Source organism: Bubalus bubalis, chromosome 5 (genome assembly GCF_019923935.1).
Source record: "Bubalus bubalis isolate 160015118507 breed Murrah chromosome 5, NDDB_SH_1, whole genome shotgun sequence".
Lineage (NCBI taxonomy): Eukaryota > Metazoa > Chordata > Mammalia > Artiodactyla > Bovidae > Bubalus > Bubalus bubalis.
This window is the reverse complement of record NC_059161.1, coordinates 1,057,747-1,067,579: the sequence shown is the minus strand read 5'-3', so window position 1 is coordinate 1,067,579 and position 9,833 is coordinate 1,057,747. Positions and strand designations below refer to the sequence as shown.

Sequence of the window (9,833 nt, the reverse complement as noted above, 5' to 3'; positions counted from 1 at the left end):
TTTCTAGAGGAAAGAGGTCTTTTTTAGGGTTGAAATTCTACGTTTTGAATTCCCTCTCTTCCCTTTTCTGGGGCAGGACATTATCCTCCCCACCTCCCCAAATGTGTCAAAAGTGTTCTCATCTCTTCAAGTTACTAATTTGTGCCTTTATTGTCTGCTCTGCAAAATGGGGACAATAGCAGGGACTCCCGCGCGGGATGAAGCGCAGACGCAAGCAGCTAACATACCACTGTCCACACCCGCAGTCTTGTTGCTCAAGGAGCACTCTTCCCTGCAACACCCTACCTTCCGGTTAGGTGGTGTCTCCACCACTTGTTGGCCTATATGCAACTTGGGCAAATGGCCTGATCAACTTGCGCCTCGCTGGGTTTATGTGTAAATGGAAACGAGTACCTGCCTCGTAGGTTGTTGTGTATATTAAAAATTCATCATGAGAGCACGTGCACAGGCCTAGTACAGAGTGCTAATTTCTTATCCTCCTGTTTTCTCACCTCTAGGCTGTTGTCACCTTCGAGCTGTCCCCTCTACCTGGAAAAGCCGCCTCCGGCCCCGACACCCCACGCCCCTCGGGGGTCTGACCAAATGTCTGCGAACTTCCACCAGGGCGGCTCCCATGAGGCGGGGCGGGACGCAGGGTCCACCCGTGAGCCCAGCCTCGTAACTTCCTGAGGGAGGGAGGGGACTCTGGCACGCAGTCAACGGTCAGTGGAGGCCGGCTGGGCTGAACCGTGAGGCCGCGATCTGTTCCCGGGGGCCGCCCCACCCGGCCCAGGGGCGGGCGCTCGGCGCGGGCTGGGTGGGGATGGGGGTGGGGTGGGACTCCTTTTCCTCGCCGTGGCGGCGGAGGCGCACGGCGTGGCTGGGGAGGCGCGGCGTCGTCGGTCGGTGTCGGAGTCAGAGTCGGAGTCGGAGTCTGAGCAGCCGGATCTGAGGAGGAGGAGGAGGAGGAGGAAGGCCGAGGCGTCTGAGGAGGCCGAGGCCGGCCACCCAGCCGCGTCCGCGGCGCCGCGAGAAATGGAGGCCCCCGGCCCGCGCCCCGTGCCGGCCCTCGGCGGTCCCGGCCCATTGGGGGAGTTCCTGCCGCCGCCCGAGTGCCCGGTCTTCGAGCCCAGCTGGGAGGAGTTCGCCGATCCCTTCGCCTTCATCCACAAGATACGGCCCATAGCCGAGCAGACCGGGATCTGCAAGGTGCGGCCGCCGCCGGTGAGTCTCGAGCGGGGCGCGCGGCCGGCGGGGGCCGGGCGCCGGGCCTCGGAGCTGGGCGCGGGGCGCGGGGGCGGCGGACGGAGCGCGGCCGGGCCGGGGTTCGGATCCGGACGGAGAGGCGGGGGCACCGGCCCCGAGGTCGCGGCCGTGCGCCGGAGCCGCGGGAGCCGAGGGCGGCCGAGCAGGCGGCCGGCGGGCGGGCGCGGGGGCCCCCGGGCGCGGGGCCCGCGTGTGCGGGGCGCCGGGGGTGCGGGGTGCGCGCCCCGCGAGTTGTCGCGAGGAGGAAAGTTTTCAATATGGCGGCGGAGCCCCTGGTCCTTTGTGTGGAGGCGGCGGCGGTCCGGGCGGCCTCACCTGGCGCCCCACCCTCCGACCCCGGCCCCCCGCCCCGCTCCAGACCCCCGGCAGGTCCTCGGGGCCGGGGGCGAGCTGGGGCGGCGGCGCCGGGCGGGGGGACCGCGGGCCGGGCCGAGGGGGCGTGCGCGTGGGCCGAGGGGGGCGGCCGCCCAAGGCCCTCCGCGACCCCCGCGCGGCCAGGCCCCCGGCCCGAGAGCCGCCCGCGGCGGGCGGTGTCAGCCTCGGAAGCCTCCGCCGGCCCGCGGCAGCCCCGGCCCGGGTGGGCGTGAGGGGGGTGGTCCCGAGGTCGCCCCAACGGCCGCGGCCCCTCCCCCGCCGCCCACCGTCGGGACCCGCCGGGGCCGAGGCGGCCTGGCGGCGGTTGGACGCCCCGCGACCGTTGGCCGGAGCTGTAACTGCCTCCGGACGCTTCGAGGAGCCGCGGAGGCCGCGCCCCCGCCCCCTCGGGGGAAGCCCCCCGCCCCTCGCCCGGGGCTCGCTCTTGTGGTGACGTTGGAGGTGCGGGGCTCGCGCGTAGCCCTGCGCCCGGGGGCCGTGTCGCGGGAGACCCCGCCGCCCCCGACCTCCGGGGCGGAACGCGCACTGGATACTCTGGAGTTTTTCTTGGAGTAGTTTGAAACGGAGGTGAAATTCCTGCCTCCGAAAATAGCTGGTCCGCCGGTGTGGGGGAGATGTTTGGAAGAAGATGCCCCGCGCTCCAGAAGTGGACACGGTTGCTTGCCGTTGCTGAGGGGAAGTGCGCGTCGGCTGGAGCCAGAGGCCTGCAGAAGTTGTGCGGGGATCGGGGCCCCGGGCTTAGTTCTGCAAGAGGGGGGCGGGCGCCGACAGGTAGCCGTGGAGCTTTGTGTCGTGCGTTAGGGACGCTGAATGTGAAGAGTGCGTTTGCCTTAGTGGGGATCTCTTCTGAAACTAGGCAACTTGAGTAAGTTCTCGGGAACCCAAATGTGTGCAGTCGCTTCCTGGGAGTGAGTTGTCCTCCATGTTGGTATTGTGGTGCACTAGGGCCGGGGTAAGCCCTTTATCCACTCTTACCCGTGCCTTTTGGGAGGCTCTTTTCCTAAAAAGGTAGTGTTGCTCAGCTTAGGTTTGGCCACTCATTTCCTCATCTTGGCCAGAATATTAATTGTAAGCCCTGCAAAACGTGTAATCTTTCTCTTTCCCCATTCTGAATGTCTGACAGACATGATGGCCACCATTTTGTATTGAGAGTGGTACATACCACAGCCCGAGAAAGGGTGTTAAAGAGGCACAAATAAACACTCCACAAACATAACCAGTGCTGTGTTTTGGAGACCTCCTTTGTGTGGAGGAGGCTTGCTTCCTCCTTTGTTTAAGAACTCTTGTGCCAATTGGAAAGAATTTGGGAGTATTTATTGTTGATACAACCACAAAGAGAAACCTTTCCAGAAGTTGTAGCTCTCGAAGAAGGGTCTTGTTGGAACAAAGACTTCTTAAGAGATGAGGATGTAAGCAATGGTTGTTTTAGAAACCGTTTTCTGTGAACAAGTTGTTTCATATAGTTGAAATAAACCAACAACAAACCAAGAGATAGGAAATGTTTTCCATGGTGATAGCTATGTAATGCTTGTGTTTCTAGATGATTATGACCACTAAGTTTTTGGAAAACGAATGACTGTTAAAATGGGGATTGGGTTTACTGGTATTTTACTTTTCAAAGTAAGGGGAAGAATTACAAAGTATTTCTATTTCTTTTTATCCTTAACCTTTGTATCTTTAATTAATGGTATTTAAGGTAGCTTCAATTTATAGCTGCTTCTCAGTGATGGTCCTAAACTACTTGGCTATTGAAAACTTGAGGTTCATAGAAATTTGTTTGAAATATAGTAAGGTAAATGTGATAAAAGGTAATAAATCAAAAAGACATTACTCAAATCCTGAGTTACAAGTTTAAAGATGGAAGTAAATCATTTTTCAAATTACGTCAAGTTTCTGGCTTCCTGGATTTCTTTCTTCAGTTTACAAGTAATCTGACTTTTGGTTTTATTATCCTTAAAATGCAAATTTTCATTTCCTCCTTGATGTACTTAGATTTCTTTTTAAGGACAAATTGTATTTCCATGTCACTTTGTGGTATTTGGAGATGATTAATTTTAGGAGTGTAATTATTAGGCAAAAACTAGTTGGCTGGTCAGTGAATTTCTGAGTCTCCTGAGCTTGATTGGAATATATTTGATGGCTTCAGTAAGCTACTCTGTTGTTCTCAAACATACATCATTTGGCCATAGCTAGGCAGATTCCACAAATTTCTTCTCTGGTGGTATCCAGAAGTCGGAGATTTAAGTCAAACCCCAGATGGCACAGTAGACACATTTTTCAACTTTTAACTTCTTGTGGCCATTAGTTTAATCCCTTTGACTTTATAGCCAGGGTGTAAAACTTTGAAGAGTCAGCATCTCTGAGCCTGTTGGTTCTGCCCTGAGGAATAGGGAGGAACGCAAGTGTACCTCTGTGTGTGGGGGAGGTTTGAGTGACAGGCGCGGGTCTCTCCTCATTCCTGCCCGTCATTCTCCCTGATGTTGCTTTTGCTTGACTTTGGCCTCATCCTCTTTGTTGTTTTCCCAGTTTCTTTGGTGTCCTGAAGTTTTTCTCTCTGATTCTTTGCCGCCTTAAACCTTTTAACATTTGGGGGAAAAGCTTATCAATAGACGTATCCTTGAGCAAAGGAAGAATTTACAATTAAAAAAAAACCCACAAAGTTTTGTTTATATATATATATATATATATATATATGCACTCACAGTATACAGTTCTTCAGTTTAAACTGCAGTTCAGTAGTTTTTAGTATTTTCATGGAGTTCTTATAACCATCATCAGTTGTTAGAGCTTGTTCATCACCCCCCCACCCCACCCCAGAAGAAAGCCTGAACCAGATTGTAACCACTTTTTAAGACAGATTTAGAACTATGCCTCTCAAAAGAACTTTTTTTTCTCACTTGATAGGAGGCTGGGTTAAGTAAGTCCTACAGTTTTAGCTTGTACATGTGTCTGCCTTAAAGTAACAGCAAACTTCATTTGTTGTAGTCTGTGGATGGGTGTTTAGCTAAATTTGACTTTGCCAGTGGTAAATTGGTCACACCCAGATCCTCAGATATCCATCTAACTCTTAGTTAACCAATCAACAAATTAATAGACTCATAGAATGGAATGTGAGTGATATTACAAACATACAAGGCAGCTAAAGATTTATGTCCCTACCCCCAGTGGAGAAGTTTCCCTTCCTGTGGTTATAGGATTTGTTTTTAAACATGCAGTCTAAACCTTTTTTAAAGAGCAGAATGAAGAGAGAATTGCCTTTGAAGAGTGTTAATTGTTGCAATTTAAAACTGGAGGATTGAGTTCATTATTGAGAGACAGCTACAAGGAAAATTAGAGAAAATGATCAACCGTCAATTTCATTTTTTGTCTCTAAGATACTTAATTTTCTTTATTTCTGGTTGATAGATCAGTAGTCAACTCATTTACTTGTTTAGTTTGGGTGACAGTAACAAAGTCCAGGATATTTAGGAAACTTCAATATAGGCATACAGTAATCTGCCAGTGAGAGAGTTTTCTTTTAGAAAGGCAAAAACACCATTGTGAACTATTCAATTAAAAAAAATGAAGGAATCTGGTTTATGTGCTGTAAAATAGGAGCTTTCTGTAGGCTTTTGTAACCTCTCATTGTTGTTCTAATTGGACCACATTAAAGTTTGGCTATAGAAAAGGATAGAGGGACAGCTCATGCCCCAAAATGAAAGTGCTAATTAATTAGGTTCCTGGGTTTAGGTTTCACGAAGTCTACTTGTTTATCTCTTGGCAGAGGCCATCTTTGGGTTTAAAAACCAGTAACCGGGAAGGACCTTGCTTTCTCCATTGTACAGCCCTTGCATTGAGCTGGTGGTCTGATTTTTCCTTTCCAAGAGAATTATATATTCTTTGGGGATTATGCTAATATACCTGTTTTATGAGCTAGAAGACCATTGCAGCCTCCTTTTTTTTTTTTTTTTAAATTATGTGGAATACCTGTTGAGAACTAAAGGACTGACTGTACTTTCAGAAATGTCTAAGTTTGGGCCCCTTGAAGAGGAGTCATCAGAAGCACACTGATAAGTTCCTTGGAGTGGATCCTGCCATATCATTGGGCCACTCATTTACTTTGGATTACTTAAGAGTTTGAGACACTAGTAACTGGATTTTAAAATCTGAGTTGCAAGAAACTTGTTTAAGACATGAGAATTGTATGCAGCTTAACAAGGATTTCCTAAGTACTTATTAACTGCTGTGTCCTAGCATGGGATTAACAAAGAGGAAAATGAGATAACACCTTTGCACACTGCAGAATATTCTTCTAAAAATGCTCCTTTTTCTGTAATTAACTATCGGATGAATTCAGTGGTGACTTGGCTTTTTCGACCTCCAAGTTTATGGAGACTATGGGGTAAAGCCATCTCTGGGGAACTAGGACTCTTAGTTCCGTAATTGTAGGATGGGAGAACTTGACTAAACGCATTCTTGTCTTAAAAAAATTCAAACTTTTAATTATAGATCACTCCACTTAAAGCATCATTGCCATACACCTTTAGATGTAGCCCAGAGTCATCACATCGGTTCATCTGTTACATTGTTTTTAATCGTTTAAATTGTCTTTCTGGACTTAGGACTAGTTACTTTGCTCTGCTAGAACCTTCATTTCCAGAGTATAAATGAAATTTTTTAAGTTACGAAAATAAGCATACACCACATGGTCCCTTTATGTGTTTTCCTGGGTGTAAGAGAGCAGAAGGCAGAGTAGCAACATTGGCATTGAGAGTAAACTAGTGACCTCAATTGGAGAGAACAACTTGGTTTAGCTCTTGTCGTACTCAGGGCGAGTGAGATTTGGGCAGTTAGGGATGAGGTTCTGTTAGGGAGAGATGGCCTCTCTGCCTAATCAGGATGGGGATAGGACTTCTCAGTCTCTCTAGTGGTTTGTTGCCTTGTGGTATGTTTGTGGCGCATCTGTGGGAGCGCCTGGTCACAGAGGCAGGTGGTGGGAGGTGGTGCCCCTTGTGCCCTTGCCCACTCTGGGTCCATCTTCCCGTCTGACAGACATCATCTCAACAGAATGCAGCTGGGAGTCGGGAGTGAGTGAGAAGCAGAACCAAGTCCCTTCTGGAAAATGAGTTTGAAGGAGATGAGAGGCAAGGGTCTGATGAGTTGCTGGGCAGGATGTCATTAGGTTTACTTGCTGTGAAGATGGTGATTGACTCCAGCTTCAGTGGTTCGATTACTGTTTCAGCAGAATTGGGGATGAGCATTTAGGTGGCCCCAAATGTTTACAAGGAGCCATTTATAAGTCAGGCTGTTGACAACTGTTTTCTATCCCCTTAAAGTCTACATGCCCTACACCGCCCCGCCGCCCCCCCATCCATAACTTTGTTTTTCAGGCACTAAACTAAAACATCCCTAGGCAGAAGACATAATGAATGGCTTTTTTTTTTTTTTTTAAACTTGTTGATTCCATTTCACTTGGAGATCTGTTATTTTACAACACATGTAGAATTTAAGAAATAGCAGGGATAAAAATAAACTTTTATCAAGGAGAGTATATGTGGGGTTTTTTTTATGTTATATAAAAGAAGGAGTCAGTGTTGATTTTGTAAAATGAGTGAGTAGAATCTTGAATCTAACGCCATCATGACCTTGGACAAAGTCATTTTTTCCCAATGTATGCCTTCTTACCTGCTATAAGAAGATCTGATACTGACCTAGGGCTGCTGTCCAGACTAATTAATTGATGGTTTGCAAGGAGCTTAAATTCCAAAGCTTATGTTTGCTAACTGCTAAGAAGAGTCTGGGGACAGATTTACAGAGACAAGGGTTAGGGCCAAATGCATATCCCTCATTTTCTCTTACAGAGAAGGGATTTGAAAAAGTGAAAAAGTCAAAAGCCCAGCATCAAAACCAGAATATAGAGTGTAATTCTTCTATTGGTTTAGGTAAAACTTTTCTGTACCTAAGTGTTCTTTAAAATTGAAGTTTTAAAAAAATTTTTTTTTTTTTTTTCCAGGTAGAGCTGTTAGAAATTATTTCAGAAAATTTGCAGTGCATGTGTGTTATACAGGGAGGAGTTTGTATTTGGAAAGCTTTGTGTTGGGATGGCTCTGATGCTGTGGAAGCCCTGCCTGCCGATGGAGAGCATTCTATTTTATCTAACATAATTTAAATAGTCCCAGTGCTTTCCTGACAGGATGGTTAGTAGAATTGAGTCTTACTAGTGAAGTGGGGAGAAAGGTAGAACGGGTGGGAGGGAAGGCTTATTTTGGTTCTCAGGATAGAGCCTGAGTATGTTCTATTCTATTACTGACCAATAGCAAACTTTTTAAAAATAAAGCTCATTAGAATTGCTATATAATCATACAAATCTGGATTTCTCACTTTTGTTGTTCAAATATATTATCAGTACTGTTTTCTAAATGTGTTAAGACACAGTCCACTGGTGTACATACCAAGTTTTACAACCTTTGAATGTTGAGTATTTTAATTAAGAACATGTAGCTAGGCTGAGCTCTGTCTTCCCAGCTGTGTTCCTCGTGTGGCCCTAGGCAGACTTTTGTGCATTCCTACATTAATTCTTGCCACCTCACAGCTTGATCAAATTGTAGTGTTAGAGAACTAAGTTCAAACCTGAATGTGTTTTTTTAGCACTTGGCTGGGGCTTTTGTTAGGCATGTGTTCCTGTGAGGCACACAGGTATCTGAATGTGGCCATCTACTCCACTCCTGTAGCTCCAGAGACAAAGAACAAATCCTATCAAAACCACATAATTACAAGGTCTTTAAGGCAAGATCCTCCCAATTTTCTGTGTGGTTGTACCAGCTCATCATTTGGTGATATTTAAACCAGATGGGACCGTCTCATCCCTGCCAGGCTTTGACTTGGACAAGGAGAGCAAGGCTGTCTCAGGGTTTGTGCTCTGATATCTTTATCTGCAGAAAGGGAGGTGCGGGCATGGCTCATGATGAGCAAGGTTTGCAAAGAGGATTTTTGGAGTGTAACCCCCTATGGTAAAATTCCAGATATTCCAAGCTTTTTTCTTCTCCCAGAGAGGCTCTTATCCAATATAATGATGCATTTTGAACAAATTGAGAACAGCTACCAGATTTTCCAGTGGAGGGCTGGCTTCAGGGTTTTGTGTATGGTATGGGTTTGGGGTTTTTAAAAGTCACACTAGAAGGCAGCCCCTTCTTCTGGGCTCCTCTCTATAACTACTTTTTCTTTTTTAATAACTATTTTTAGTAACTGTTTTTTTTCTCTAATAACCTTGTGACTTTACCTGTATTCCATATGTAAAATATATCTTTGACTTATGAAATAGATAATTCAGTTCAGTTCAGTCGTGTCCAACTCTTTGCGACCCATGGACGACAGCACGCCAGGCCTCCCTGTCCATCACCAACTCCTGGAGCTTGCTCAAACTCATGTCCACCCAGTCTGTGATGCCATCCAACCATCTCATCCTCTGTCGTCCCCTTCTCCTGCCTTCAATCTTTCCCAGCATCAGGGTCTTTTCCAGTGAGTCTGTTCTTTGCATCATGTGGCCAAAGTATTGGAGTTTCAGCTTCAGCATCAGTCCTTCCAATGAATATTTAGGATAATTGCTCATCAAAATTTTTTTTAGGGGAACAGGGTTTAAAATTTGGTTTAAGATCCAGGGTAATTTGTTTTTGAAGGTTGGTATTAGCTAGTAGCTCAGTTGGTAAAGAATCTGCCTGCAATGCAGGACACCTAGGTTTGATCCCTGGGTCGGGAAGATCCTCTGGAGAAGGAAATGGCAATCCACTCCAGTATTTTTGCCTGGAAAATCCCATGGACAGAGGAGCCTGGTGGGCTACAGTCCATAGGGCCGCAAGAGTCAGGCACGACTTAGTGACTAAACCAAACCATTAGCTAGTTAGGAAATGAAAACTTGCAGAGAATAGAGGTTTTGTGAAAAGATCGTGGAGCAGGAATACAAACGTTTGACTTCTGGTATGTTTTCCATTATCTAAGTTATTATCCTTGAGCTTCCTGACTTGAGGGTCATGACTGTTTTCAAGGTTTTATTCCATTAACCTGACTTTAAAATGGGGATAATTCTGGCCCTAGTTTACATGAAGAGGCATAAAGAGGGTAAGTAAACTTCTCAAGGTCACCTGGCTACTAAGTAGAGAAGCCTAATGTGAGCCCACACAGTATTCTTAACCATTATTTGTATTGCCTATACCCGCTGGGAGGGATTGGGGGCAGGA

General features: G+C 47.1%; 1 protein-coding gene across 4 annotated transcripts in view; it reads left to right on the top strand.

Annotated features, from left to right (window-relative positions):
- Window positions 1-732: 732 nt before the first annotated feature.
- Window positions 733-9,833, top strand: part of KDM5B (lysine demethylase 5B) — a 72,368-nt gene continuing 63,267 nt past the window's right edge. For 3 of the 4 annotated variants that reach the window (XM_025285279.3, XM_044942608.2, XM_025285277.3), the window contains exon 1: window positions 863-1,203. In XM_025285279.3, coding sequence (XP_025141064.1) covers window positions 1,015-1,203 — 189 coding nt within the window. In that variant the 5' untranslated portion in view covers window positions 863-1,014. Of the gene's footprint in view, window positions 1,204-9,833 lie in introns of all 4 variants that reach the window. The other variant, XM_025285278.3, reaches the window with a different exon arrangement.